Source organism: Protopterus annectens, chromosome 12.part0, assembly GCF_019279795.1.
Source record: "Protopterus annectens isolate FY-2018-M chromosome 12.part0, PAN1.0, whole genome shotgun sequence".
In the NCBI taxonomy this organism is placed as follows: domain Eukaryota; kingdom Metazoa; phylum Chordata; order Ceratodontiformes; family Protopteridae; genus Protopterus; species Protopterus annectens.
The window spans coordinates 1,080,019,099-1,080,034,870 of NC_056746.1; the positions used below are offsets into that span (position 1 = coordinate 1,080,019,099).

Sequence of the window (15,772 nt, forward strand, 5' to 3'; positions counted from 1 at the left end):
GACAGATGAGACAAAAAAATTAGAAATTCATTTAAATTTTAACCCATCTACAGAGCTTTTAAATGGAACAAATACACTAAAATATCTAGATACCTAGGGTGTGGCTATTAGAAATTGTTCCCATTTCCATTGCACTTACTTACCAATTGTTGAAAATTAAGTTGTTCAATACTTTTGGAAGTGGAAATTTTTATCTATGGAGATTAATCAAAAGATTTGTCTCAGTATATTGCTTGCTTTACCGCAGATTCTTAACTTTGTCCAAGTTTTTGTTGTGTCAGTCCTGAGGGAGTTACAGATGGCTCTGAATGGCTAAGTAATAGATTTTATTTGGTCAGACAGGAGATGTTATTGTTGCATAAAACATTTGGTGGATAGGGGACCACTGATTTTAGACTAAATATACATGCATCTTTTCTGAAAGACTTACTTCATTTGGTATTAGCTGCTTATTAGTCATGCTGGAAGACTGTGCTGAGAACTTAATACAGTCTGCAAATGAGGTTGATTGACTTATGTTGTGACACTCCCCAGCAGGAGAAATGCTGGGTATAGCTAGTCTTCAGAACATGATGTACCAATAGTGCACCCTGCTGGAATTAAATGAAATGTATATGTATTATTGTAACTGAATTAAACGTACATGCTTTAATAGAGGATACTGGCACAGAAGAGGCTAACCAGCTAACTTACATTAAGAAAAATAAGGGAAATTTAAATGAGCTGTTAAACCATTAAAATAGCAACCCACAGTGCTGAATAGGATAAGAGACATTAGGTCTAGGAAAAAAGCCTTTGTTCATTAGCCCAGTAAAAAGAGGGGAGGTCCCAGGCACTGCCATAAACATTTAGATGTCGATTGTAGCCCTCTATGCTAAATTCCTATCTCAGCTTCAAAGGGGAATACTGTGAGAACCTAGAGTCAGGTGGCCAGATGAGGTCATTCTGCCAGCCCTCTTGGAAGTTATATTTTAAGATATTACAAAGAGAAATATCAGAGTATTGAGTATTCTGTTTTGGGGAATCTGACTAGAAAGACCCTCACCCACAGCATCATGCCTTGCGGTAGTAAGTAACTTAATTAGGGAACAGTAAATTCTCTTAGATTCAGCCAGGAATATAGTGAAGCTTAGGGTAGATATTGTTTTCCTTTATTTGTCTGAACCTGTCCATCAATGTTGTTTTCAATACCTTCTGTGATTTGAACTCTGTGGTTTATTGCAAATATATATTCAGTATGTTCATGTTCTTTTATTATTTATTATTATATATATTTAAGACATTTATGGTGGCTGGTCCTTGTAGAAAGTATATAACCTTTGAGAGTACTTATATTTGTTTGGTGGCACTGTGTGGGCTACTCCAGAAAGCCTAACTGTCTTGGACAACTACTATCATTTGTATTAATATTAATATTGCACAGTATAATTGGACACCATTTGTTAAGGGCATTAAAGTAGCTGATTGTGAAATGTCTGGTGGCAGGTGAAGTGTCTAGTGGCAGAGATAACTACCATATACTCTGGGCGGAAGGGAGCACCACAGATAAATCTGTGTCAGCCTTTCCCAGGTGTGCATGCGTGTGTGTGTATGTGTTTGTGTGTGTGTGTGTGTGTGTGTGTGTGTGTGTGTGTGTGTGTGTGTGTGTGTGTGTGTGAAAAATCAAATGTATGTGTGTCAACTACTTGGAGCAGGGACACGAGCACTGGGTTTACAGACAGGATGCTGGAGGACTTGGCATGGACACTCGGCTGAGGATCTAACCTTACAGCTGTATCAATGGGTTGTCTTATTGGGCACCTGGAGGGAGACAGATATAGAGACATTCAGACCCCAAGCTGTGTTCCCTGTGTGCTCTTAAGGGAAATTGTAATTGATGCAGAGAGGTCTGCATCTGCAAATACTGAATGTATCCATTTGTATTCCAAGTGCACATCCCTCTCCAGTGTCAGTGGTGAGGATTCAGGCTCCTTGGTTACTGGTCCAGCATGGGGACATCACATTGGTGGCCATCACATACTGGTAGCAGTGATGGGCATCAAATACACTAAACAAAAACTTAAATAGTATACATATACACACATATGTACTATATTGACTTATATTGTATACTTATACACACATACATACTATATTGCTGATGTTTGCTGTTTAAAGCATGTATTAATGATGTACCAAATAAATAGCTAGATGGATATGAATTTCCCAATTGTCCTTCTGTTGAAATATGTACCCATTGTATTTACTGCCAGAGTGCTGTATATTCCTCTGTATGCAAAATATGTACTCCTCCACCTTTATAAGGCAGCAAAAATTATATTAAAACTTTTGTCAGCTTGTGTAGCTGGAGATTTTCATCCTGGACCACAACTTCAAGAAAGAAGAAATGGAAGTGCACATACATGCATACTTTAACCAACCTCTATTAATAAAGACAGCTTTCACATCTGAAAACTGTTGTTAAAATGTTTTGCGATATGAAGTGTACATTGTTCAGCTTATTTACAGTTATCAGGTTAAAAAAAAACTGTCCATAACACATGCCTATTGAATCAAAGATCAACTACAAAATCCGGGGGTGGGGGCATATTTATTTATTTTCTTTATACTTTGTTGGCCAGGTTAGTCCCATTAGGCTGTTGGCCACTTTAAGTTGGAGAATAAGAATCGGTTTAGATCATTTTTAAAAAAATAATAATTTTTTATTCATTTGTATGCATTTTTGTAGAATAAATAATGCGAAAAAATATGCTATTATTATTATTTTATGTCACAGAAACAAACACGTTGAGTGACATCTGAAATAACAAAGGCAAAATAAGAGCCAATGGAAAATTATACCATAGAGACCACTGTCAGCTAAGGTGGAGTCATTTCAGGGCACACTGCAAGTTTACCTTTATAAATTCCGCGTTTCCACTTGTGTTTTTATTACCGGTAATTGCTATACTTTTAAGTATTGGCATTAGAAATAATACATTTCTTATTCCATAGTATCATTATATATTGCATTTGAGCAAGTCTGTTGGTTTATGTAGCATCGCATATACCTCCGTCCCAACCTGTATTAAATTTATACTTGTCCGTAGATTGCTTTGTTTATTGTCCCTGTGTGCAGAGTTCGCCAGATGCGTTCGATAGAGCTAGTAATAAACTTTCCCTAGAATGCTGTGCTTCTGGCTGCCAACAGAATTACAGCCGGGAATACAAAGCTATGTGAAATAATTGCTATGCTACAAAATACATATAAAAAGTGTTTGAAGATTAAATGAACTGGCATTCTCGGAAACAGTATCTTACCACTGCAGCCCCTCGCTTACGTTTGATGATGCAACGTCCCATGTGTGGGTGTAGTGGCGGCGAGCAAACACACACACACATAGAGGCATACACAAACTCACACACATAGAGCCCCAGCCCTGCCCCTGAGTGCACAAGTACAGCTTACTTCCATGCTTCTGGCTGCCACCCGCAGGCTGCAGCGCGAACCCCCGGCGCGCTCTCCCAGCCTGGGATCGAGGTGCTTCGGCTTTAAGAGTCGAGTCTGCGCAGATAGCCATTCCGAGTCCAGTGGCTGCTCTGCAGCGAAAATAAAACTGGTAAAACGGACAGGGATAAGCAGCATCTTTTACTAGGAAATATAATTCAGATCTTAAAAAGGAGACACAAAACACACGTACACAAACCGCTCAAGACGGAGGAACAATCGCGTAGGAACAGCTATGTCTGGGCTTGGACTAAAGAGAAGGAAAACTGGCCTGCCTGGTTACTGTTGGAAAACCTATTATTTTCACATTTTATTCTGGGTTGTCTCAGTTTGTGGAGAAGAGAAGACCTTCATTGTAGAGGTAGGTCACAGCTTAGTAGGAGACGGAGTGCAGCCTTTTCTTAGGATGCGAAAAGAAATGGCAACCTGCACAATGTTGGATCATTGTGAAGACAATAAAACTGAGGGGAACCGTAATATTGCTTTGCAATCTAAATGCAATTTGCAGGAGCTGTTGAAAAAATAAAAAGATGGGCTTTTGGTGTGTGTGTGTGTGTGTGTGTGTGTGTGTGTGTGTGTGTGTGTGTGTGTGTGTTTCAACTGCACTGTATTCCCAAAAGCTAGGTTAGGAAGCAAAGACAGCATGGTGTTTCCAGGAACGATAGGTAGATATTTTGATGCATGGGATGTTGAAATACTGTCATCAGAGTATAATTCCAGGTTTGATGCTAGAATGACCCGCTTTAGTTGCACACGTCCACACACGGTCATCGTCATTATTTTATTATAGGACGTTAAATGTGTACGTGCGAATTGCACCGGGAGATATGCAAAAGTCAATATTTCTTAAAACAAAAACTGTTCTGACTGTACACTGTGAATGTGCGATGCGAAGGTGTAGCTCTAGGAGTACCTGAAAACATAAGATGCAAGTAAACATAACTGTCGAGCTTGTGAGTCATAGGCATGCATATCACGTTACAAAACAGGATTTTGTAAGGTAACAAATGAACGACTGATCTCCTTTCTGCTGCAGAAACAGGCATTTGTTAATGTAGCAAGTTCAAGTCCGTTACTGGACTGGACTGTGAACGATTAAATTGCTGCTACCCATGCCCTTGGAAAAAACTCATTGCCTGTCTGCGTCCTCTAATAGCGCTGCTTTATTATTACTGAAAATAGTAAAATGCGGCACTTTGAAATTGCCAGTCAGCAGGATTAGATTGTTGTGCAGGTGCTCGAAGCGCTGTGTTTCACCAACCGTGCCTTGGTGGATAAATACTGGATATGATATGCAGGAAATGCAGGCTATTGATAATGTTATCAACAGAAACCGTTGCTGAGAAGGTTGTGGCAGCGTATGCTGCAAAAGCTTTGTGGAATAAAATGCCCTTGGTGTTTAGTTGCGTGGGCAACCTCGCCTTTCAAAGTAATTCTGCCCAGCACCTGCTACCCTGCTGCAGATGTTGGAGGCAGGACTGTGGAGATGCACCCAGTGATGCTTCCCTGAGCATGGTGTCTTTTGTTAATTCGATACTTCATGTAGAACAGTGGCAGCAACAGCAGCTAAGAAATGCAACTGTGCTTTCATGTAGACCTGACTATAGAAGGAGCCGTTCCCCCAAATATAGATATTCTAATAACTACGAGTTAAAAATAGAAAGAGGTAGTGCTGTGCAGAAGGGGGCACTGGTGACATCTTAGTTTGGAAAGAAGGTTGGCCACTGCCCATCAGCCTTGTTATGTTTGGGAATGTAGCGCTGCATTGGTAAGGAAAGCAGGTGATGGGCATCTAGTACTCAATGTAAACAGCAAAAAGAAGCAAGGTTGTTGGTAATCAAAAAATAATTAGCGTATGGCACACCAGCACCAATGCTTTCCCAGCATGCATATTCAAGGTAGTAGCAACGCAACAGCAGTCTTGGGCTGGGAGATGTGCTATTTGCTTATTGAAGCCATACTTTAAAAACTAAACGATTTCCAGCAATTGCGTTTTTGAGCTGTGTGTTGAGGCTTTCTTTTCAAGCAGTATTATTTTCCTAAAAGCAGTATCTTAGACATCGCGGTGCTCAACAAAACGACAGTCTGATTGAAAACCCACTGAAACCTGATAATATGTGTCCTTAAGTGTTTCACCTTTCAATGTCCCGCTTATAAAAAATGTGCACAACGGGTTTCACAGAAATTATGTTTAACAACTCTCAACTGTACAGATTTTCGCAGAATGTTCAGATGTTTGCCTTATGCTTTTAGACTGTTGCTCACAAAATTTGTGATTTTCTGTTTTTTTGTTTTTGTGATAAATCAGTGAGGACTGAATTCACTAAATAATGACAGTCATTTGAGTTTCAGACTTCATATCCTTCAGAAAAGGTATAGAAACACAAGAACTGTTATTCTAGCAACTTTCTAAGTTTATAACAGCAGTATTTCAAATTTGTCCCTATTTTGGGGATTAATCCCCCCATTATTTTTTGGCTTTGTCCAGATTTTTTTGTGTTAAGAGGCTGAGAGCTATGACGAGGATGTTTACGTTCTGTAGAATGTCTGCATAGTGATCCTTGAGGAAGAGAAGGACAGGCTTATAGTACAGAAATTAGGAAAAAACTGAAAGAAAGCATTTTTTCACTGCGTGAAAATTATATACAAATGACAGCAATAAAAACAGAAGCACTTAACATTGTCCAGAAATATAAGCACATCTGAGGTGTATGTTACAATATCCAAGTCAATGTTGAGGAGTCCAGTGTGGGGGAGTTATCTTCAACCTTCAACTTGATAATTTAAACAAAGGCAGGTGTTGAAACTACAGCTGGGAAACTGGCAAATTTACTTGTACACATGTAAAGCTCCATGGAGGATGATATATAATTGTCTGGAGTCAGAAGTACACTAATGATTGAAATACCAGCACTAAGAATTCACACACCACAGTCAGGGTTCAAGTCAGGCAGTTGTTACAGGTGGACTTAGGTGTGATGGGAATATAAAATTAGGTCACAGCAGAAAACATTCAATTCTATCATTACATGGAACTGTGGGCCTGGGTAAACAGCAGAGAATACCACACTATATTGTTAGTGAACACAAGTATGCTGTTATGTTTTGCCATCCCATGTGTGGGTGACAGGGCAGCCTGACTGCTCTCCATTTTCAGAAGGACTTATAAGAAAATGTCAGAAAAGCAAAATGCTAATAATAAAAGTCACCCAATACTGAAAACCAGAGTACAAGACTGTTAAAAAAACTGCACAGCGAACTCAGTTTCCTGAATAAGTTGTGTTAAAGGTGGAAATTATCCATATAGCTGGAAGTTGTCTGTATGATTATATGAGTTCTGAAAATTATTTTGGTGTAATACTGTATAGTCTACATGAATATTCTGCTTAATAACTGAAAGTGGAAAGTATGGCAGATAATGTTTGTGTTTGTGCATAAACAGAATTCTTTTTCCAGCTATATATATAGCTATTTAGCACAGAGCTGGAATATTATATTGAAATCCTAGCAAAAGCAAATAACTTATGATTAAGTATTTCACTTTCCAGCAAGGCAGTTGTTCTTGATCTACTACATTTAGTGCAAACAACACATTTAGCATGCATAGTAGTACTACAAGGACATTTTATACATACATATATCTATACGTAATATACATATATATATATCTATATATATATATATATATATATATATATATATATATATATATATATATTTGCACAGTCACACACACGCAAATATGTATGTGTGTGTGTATATATATATATATGTATATATATATATATATATACACACACACACACACACACACAAATATATATATATATATATATATATATATATATATATATATATGTATACACACACATACATACATATACACAGACACTAAGGTTTACTAATGTGCACTTCTGTCTGCCTGTTCTATATATCAGAAAACATCACATTGCCATTTTATGTGGCAGGGAAATTATTGAAAGTTTGAAACTATGCAAAATTTTACATATTCACTCCAAGTATCCTCTTGTACTCAGGTACAGAAGTATTAGTGGAAAACTGTGGCTGCTATTTTAGTGAGAGCATGTGTAGTAGTGGTGGTGTGCACCTCTGAGGTGTGTGTTAAACGCTGCCACAGTTGGCTATTGTCATGGTTACCATGCCCAATGCAGCAGTTGCTGATATTTAACTGTATGTAATTCCCTGATAGTGCTTTTCTGGTTACAGTTTTTTATGTGTATTATGTTGAAATGCCTCCTATGTGATATGCAGTATTCTTACCTCCATCTACCAATTGAGTTACATGCACTATTACCTTTTCCCAGCTTACATTAAGTAAAGTTATGGCTTATGGTGGTATAGCCATGCTAAATTGCATTATTATTATTATTATTATTATTATTATTATTATTATTATTATTATTATTATCATTGAGAAATAAATAAAAGACTGTGAGCACTTATAGGTGAGAAGTGGTAAAATGTTGTCTTAAATTATTATAATTCATGTGCTAAACACCAGCAAACAGACAACACTAGTCACCTGCAGAAATATCAGACACAAGCTTTAGATAACATACTCTGCACTGAAGCAAACTAAAGTAACCATTTTCCTTATAGCTATGCTTCTGTAGTAGTACAACTCCTTTTAATATTTATGTATTTATTTGCTTTTGTTTACCAGGAAAGTCTGTCTGGGAACTGAAATGCTCATTTTCAGTGGAGGCATGGAAAGAAAAGCTCTAAAACAAGGATACAAATACATTTTTTTTGGCAATTGAAAAGAAAAACAGTCAGCAAACATTATTTTCAAAGCATATCAGATTAAAGAAGTACATGTTTTCAAGATACTGTGAGTAAAATCAGTACTATATTAAAACAGTTGCAGTCTCCATAGCAGATAGAGTTAGGATTGCATACTTCAAATTGCATTGGTGGTACAGTAGCATAGTTTATTAGTTGCCAGGTGATATTTCAGGGCAGATTTGAATTGTTGTAGGTTAGTTTAAAGCCTGATGTGGTTTGCAGGTTTATTCGCTGCTTTGGAGATGCCAACAGAGAATACCGAGTCACCGTAATAATTATTCGATTTATTAGCAACAGTTAGTTTAAGCTATAAAGATCTTAGGGTTCTATTTGGTGCATGCCATTGGATGAGATATGACATGGAGGTCATTTGAAGTGGATTTAGTCTTGCACAGACCACGTAAAAAGTAATATGTGATGTCTTGTAATTAAAACTGATTATTCTTTGCCAGTGCTATGGCAAAGATTAACAAAAGGAAGTTTTGTTTTAATTTGCACTTGTTTTATAATGAATGGAAGATTAATTCAGAAGTGGGAGTAAATCTGCCTTCAGTCTAAAAGCACTTGGTAATTCCATATATATGTATGTCAGTTCCCTGCTTCCAGGTGTACAATGGGTTTGCCACACATTTCTTTTTTCGTTGTGCGTTTTTCTATCTGGGAAACCTAGTCAGAAAATCTCCTGAGGCATCATATATTCTTATTCTGAAAGGAAAGTACAATATCTGCATATTTTTCAGGTGTATAGAACTGTGCAGAAGTGCTTAAGGATATTGCTCTTCAGTATTCCATGGCATTATTCATTTCTATTAAATTGTATTAAAAAGATTCAAAGTCATATAGATGACATTGTTAAAATGTATATAGTTGTTAGTCTATGGCTGTCTTATCTTATTCACTGCATGTACCAGTGCAATTGCAAAGTGGCAGAGTGCAGTTTCTCTCTCATATAACCAATGATGTATATAAACATATTTGTTACTTTTTAAAGCTAAAGTCAGTTTAAAGATAGTTGTTTGCACTTTTTTCCAGCAGTGTGGTGAAGTGTTGTGTAAACTGAAGTTCACCATGTATCTGTCAGCACCCATGGCCTCAGTATGCAAATGGCACAGTTCAGGATATCATACCATGCTTCAACATTGATGGTTTCACAACCCTTAAATTAGCATGCCATTTACACTAACCATTGTTCCATGTGAAAAGTCCTTACCAGAAGATGAAAGAAGCATTGCAGCTATATATGAACCAATAAACTTGTTCTGCCTTGTTTCTAATTTAATGTTATTTTCTGTAGTAGGAGTGTGATTGGTTTTAAGATATCATGTGATTTAATTCAATTGTGTAAGTGTGACACTCTTGCATCCATACTAATAAGTACATTTCTAATATTACTTTAGTGAGTAATATATTAGTCTCATTCTGACCACATTTATACAAGAATGATATACCTGAAAAATTGGGGGATCAAAATGGCCAGTAGCACCTCCTACTACATGCTCAGCAGGAGCGGCCTTAGGTCAACTGGTGCCCTAGGCAAAAGGGCTCCACGGTGCCCCCCACCACACCACCCAGTGCCCCCATCCTGGTCTACCTACACCAAATAAACGCTGAAAAAGTGCCCCTGCTAGAGCGGCTCCCTAGGCAGCGCCTAGTTGGCCTATGCCTAAGGCCGGCTATGATGTTCAGAAACTGTTAAGTAATCAATCCTTGTAAACTACTTTGTGATTTGAGATGGTACAATACAGTAGAACAAAGCAATGTACTTTATGATTTTCACATATCACAGCAGAATGCTTAACACATCAGCAGCACATATGTATGCATATGTATTTATAAAAAAAGTTGATATCTGTCCATATGCACATACTTGTATCTGTATATGTGTGTATGTATATATATATATATATATATATATATATATATATATATGCGTTTATATGTATTTCTGTATCTAATTGTGTGTGTGTGTGTGTGTGTGTGTGTGTGTGTGTGTGTGTGTGTGTGTGTGTGTGTGTGTATATATATATATATATATATATATATATATATATATATATATATATATAAACTTGTAGAAAAGCACCTTGAGTCAAGTTGGAGTAACACAAACAGCTTTTGATAATGTATATATGGCTCTACTTGACATTACCAAAATCTCAGTAGACCGATATTTAAAACACTGAGCCCAGAACACCAACACTACACAAAACCAACACCTCACATACCCGACACACACATCCCCGACACTACAAAATCCCGACAAACCTCCCTACGGTGTATAAACAGCAACACACACAAACAACATATTAAAAAAAAAAAAAAAAAAAAAACACAACATTCCAAATAAAACTACCTACTTCCCCTCAGCCACACCCCACCCACCATCTAAACCAATCTAAACCCTTACCATTCATACATAAAATACACTTTAAATAAAAAATCTTTTATACAAACCTTTACATATCACATTTTTGCAGGGGGGGGCTATGCCCCTTTGCACCCCTCAAAACCCTGCTACTTATAGATACCAACTCCGAGACTGCATTACAACGTGCACAAGAGCGGATTTCCTGTTCTGCTCAACTTGGACTGTCGAGCATTCGGAAGTCGGCAGTCTAAAGTTTCACTCGTGAAACTTTGTCCTTTTCGGCTCAATGTTTTAAATGCCAGTCTACTGAGATTTCGGTAATCTCAGGTAGACCTATATGTGTATATATATATATATATATATATATATATATATTATATATATATATGTTAATATATGGATATATATATATATATATATATATATATATATATATATAGATCTACTTCAGAATGTCGACCATTCAGAATGTCGACTTTCATATGACCGACACCATATGATCGACATTCCAAAAGACGGACATCCTGAAATAGCACCATTTACCTACCTGTAAACACAGTAAAACTGTGTTATGCAGGGGGGCAAGCCCCCCTGCACCCCCACATCCCCTGCTACTTAAATATTCTCACTCCGAGATCGCACTACAGAGCAGGAAAGGGGAAACTCCCAGTCCCACACTGTAGCGGGATCTCCACTATCATTTGTCGGCCTTTCAAATGTTCGCGCATATGGTGTCGGCCATATGAGTTTCGAACATTTGAAAGTTCGAACAAATGAAGGGTTCCCACATATATATGTATATATATATATATATATATATATATATATATATATATATATATATGCACACACACACACACACATATATATATAGATATATGGTTTACTGTCATTACCTTGAAGTGCACTTCGTCAGTTATGCACGTCGCCAAACCATATTGTCGAAAGTGAAAAAAATGTTACGTCACCATTTTGAACCATGTTCATAATGATGGTTCGAAATTCGCTGTTATGGAAATATGACCATTGGATTTCATGTTCCATTTGGTATTCAGGGATGCAGGTTCATTACTTCTACATTCAATCATTAGTCCCTTTGAAACTGTACTCTGATGTAGTATCACCAGTTGACAAAATGCACTTCAAGGCAATGATAGTAAACCTATGTATATATATAGAGAGAGACAGATATGTATAAACAAACAACTGCAAAACAACTTCTGACTGCTCTGTTATGAATAGAAAAAAGAGATATGTAGCATTCAACAGGCACAATACAGCTATTTCACATGTTTATCCATAAGCACTTTTGTGTTTAATTATTTGGTACAGACTGCTTCAGACAAGTAAGTCCCTTTTATGTAAGCTGCTGTTTAAAAAAAATATTGCATAGTATCACTTGACATCTTAAAACCAATCACAATGATAAAAAAGCGTATGCCAAGGAATGCATTTAAAATTCATAATGGTTAAATTACACATCATGCACCATTTGCGTCACTTCTGTACCCCTAAGATTGTGATTCCTGTCCATTTATCCCACATAGAACAATTCACATAGTTATGCTACATGGATTCTGTATTACAAGTGCAAATGAAGCTATCAAAGCTTACTACAGGTGATGGTGAATCTAATTTAAAGTTGAAAGAGCTAACAGAAAATTTATTGAAATGATGTGAGGAGATGGTTTTAAGGTGAAGGAAGAGTTAGTTAATGGTAGGATTGATAGATATAAACCAGTTACCAGTGGAAATGGAATGATGTCATGACCAGCATTTGAGAAAAGGGGCAAGTCCGATTAGAATGAACATAGAATGCATAGTAGATGTATTTGTTATTTGAACAATTGGAAAATGTTTATATGCAGCACATCAGTAAAGTATGTTGTGAGTATGAAACCCGCCTTTTTTGAAAGAAAGGTGTGAGTGTGAAACCGTTTTGAAGGAAGTTAGAGGTGATAGCAATGAAGTGATTTTTATAACAAAAAAAGTAAAGTCACATATGCATGTGGCATGTGCATCTCCTGTAGGTATGTAGCAACTAGCAGTTAATTTTAGATAAATTGCCTGGCTATACAATGGGAGCTGATAATCATTAAACTTGTAATGCAGAGCATATGATCTATATAGTGGAATGATTTATTTTATGTGGAGACAGTGGGTTGGAGACTTAGACAAAGGGTGGTGGACCATTTTATTGCTATCAAGATGAAAGATGAGTATAATGTATTACATAAACATTTAGTTTTATGCAATAAGCAATATATACTTATACACCTATATATATATATATATATATATATATATATATATATATATATATATATATATACTTTGTATTGGAGAAGGCATGCAACAAAAAATTAAATCTACGACTAAGCAGATGAGAATGAGAACAATGTATTTTTTTCATGAAAGTTAGCAGAAGATAGTCCACCTGGTTTGAAAGGCCACATCAGCCTAAAGCTTGAACATAGGGCTATAAGGGTCAAATAAATGTTTAATTATGTGTAATTTAGTCATTATGGATTTTAAATGCATTTTTGGCATGTGAACTTTTCTTATGAGTATGATTGGCTTTAATATGTCACAAATATGTAACATTTGGTATGTATAGGGGTCAGATGTTTGTCTAAAGACATTAATAATTAATATAACACTGCAATATGCATTATATTTTGTAAGTGGTAGATCCATAACTGAGAGTTGAGTCCACACATGCCTATACTGAACATGACATTAATAACATAATTTTGTACCTTATCCCTGTACAAAGCATTTATTCAACAAGTTTTATGGGAGAAACTTATTATTTCTTTTAGTACTGTAAATATATATTCAGCTAAATTCACAGTCATTGTCTGCCCTGTGTATCTTGTAATACACAGTGACTCACTTCAATTAACATATGATTCATAAACAGAACCATGCATACATCTGTCACCTGTTGCCAAGTGTACATCATTATGGAATATAGTCTTATGTGAACAGAGAACATCAGTACTCTATGCACCATTTATTTTCTCAGCACACTGATAGCTGCAAGAATGAAGAATGGAGCAGTTTTGGGTAGGGGATGTACATGGGAACACATTCTACAGTATTACTGAGCTGTACAATGTAGTGGTGCATACAGACTACAGGCACATAGGGATATGTTCTGTGGTATTAACAGGGCACACAGCACAGCAGAACAAATGCCCTGTATGCATAAAGGAACAAGGTGACAGTATTAACAGGGCATACAACACAGCATAGTTTGCATCCTACAGACACTCAGGTCCATATTCTGCATTATTATGGTGGTGTATAATGTAGCAGCCCAGATACCTTGCAGGCGCATAGGGGATGATCTGGGCATGTAAATAAGCAGGATGCAAGGAGATGTTCTGCAATGTTAACTGAGTGTGCAAGGTAGCTCTACAGTACTATCTAGCTGTAGAGAGTAGCAAGACATATGCCCTGCAAACACACAAGGAGATATTCTCTACTATTAACTTGGTGTACAAAGTAGCAAGATGTATACCCTGCAATACATATGGAGATGTTCTGCACTAATAATGGAGTGTAAAAAGTAGCAGGATATATACTCTGCAGCCATAAAGGGAGATGCTCTCTATTATTAATTAGATGTGCAAAGTAACAGGATGTACATACTACAGATACACAGGTTGATAATATGAAGTATTAACTGTGCGTAAAATATAGCAAAACTTGTACTGTACAGGCACAAAGAGAGATATTCTACTGTATTAACACTACCTTAAAGCATAGCAGCACTCAGGGATATTGTGCAGTATTTATTTATATATTTTATTTTCAATTTGTTAACTGGGATACATCACTGATCCTGTTGAACCTATTTCAGTCTCATACTGGGCGTAAACACATTAGATACATGGCATTATATACAAAGTGAAAGACAAAATGCAATATACAATTTGTTATATGCAAATTGAATATCAGACTTGACTTGAGGGTATAACGACACTTGATACATGACACTGTATACAGAGTGACTGATAGAACACAGTGTGTAATGCATTACATACAGAGTGAATGTCACAATGGTATACGTGCATGTAGCCGTCCGTTACCTTGTCGACGTACCAGATGTCCAAAGCAGTGCAGCAGGTTCTCATATGTCTGAACCGGAGATAGCCGAAACACACAATACCCCCCCTTTTTGACCCATGGTAGCACTTGTTTAGGTGGTAGAGAGGTTGGAAATGTCGCATTCGGTGTTTCATATGACATTCCGATCATTCGCTACTTTAAAATTCGACATTCTGGTTCAGAAAAACTAATGTTCGGAGATTGTTTCAGAGACTAAATGTATGTATACCATCAGAACTGGCATCTTGAAAGAATCACGATGAAAAACAGAGTCAGAGCAAATAATTTATTAGGACGATGGGTATGAAGAGGATAAATTATATGACCAGAAAGGGTTTTAGAGAGAGAGAGAGCAGTTGCATTTTCCATGAGTCTTGTAATGTGATTTTAGTTTTAATCATAAAATGGGGATAAGAGGACTGAACTTTAAAGAAACTTCACAGCTTGGGACCACGGACTGAGAAAGCATGATGCCTTGGATCTGACAACAAGGACCACTTACCCACATCATCTTGCTTTGCAGTAGCAAGGAACTTAACTAGAGAAGAGTAATTCTTTTAGATTAGTCTGGGAAATATAGTGAGATTAGAAGTATTGTTTTTCTATGACTGTGTGAAACTTTCCATCATGTTATTTTTAATATTACATGTGACCAAAACTTTGTTTACTGTAAATAGATATTTAGCAGTTCTTGTTCTATTATTATTTATTGGGGTGCTCCAGTTTCCTCCCACATCCCAAAGACATGCTCCATTTGGATTGGACACTCTAAATTGGCCCTAGGTGTGAATGAGTGCATGTGTGTGCCTTCTCTGGAAGGTTGGGTGCTGGGCTGGCAACTCCACTACCATTCGTTCTGCAGACAGTCGTTCCGCTGTGGCGACCCCTAACTGGGAAAAGCCAAAAGAAGAAGAGTTCTTTTATTATTTATTATTAAATATATTTAAACTTTTCATTGTGGCTAGTCGTTTTTTAGAAAATATTTAAGCTTTGAG

The 15,772-nt window shown here is 36.9% G+C and overlaps 1 protein-coding gene across 1 annotated transcript in view; it reads left to right on the forward strand.

The window, feature by feature from the left end:
* Positions 1-3,391: 3,391 nt before the first annotated feature.
* The window catches only part of MMP24 (matrix metallopeptidase 24), a 536,329-nt gene continuing 523,948 nt past the window's right edge, over positions 3,392-15,772 (forward strand). Inside the window, exon 1 of the mRNA XM_044090093.1 lies at positions 3,392-3,848. Coding sequence (XP_043946028.1) covers positions 3,723-3,848 — 126 coding nt within the window. The 5' untranslated portion in view covers positions 3,392-3,722. The remainder of the gene's footprint in view (positions 3,849-15,772) is intronic.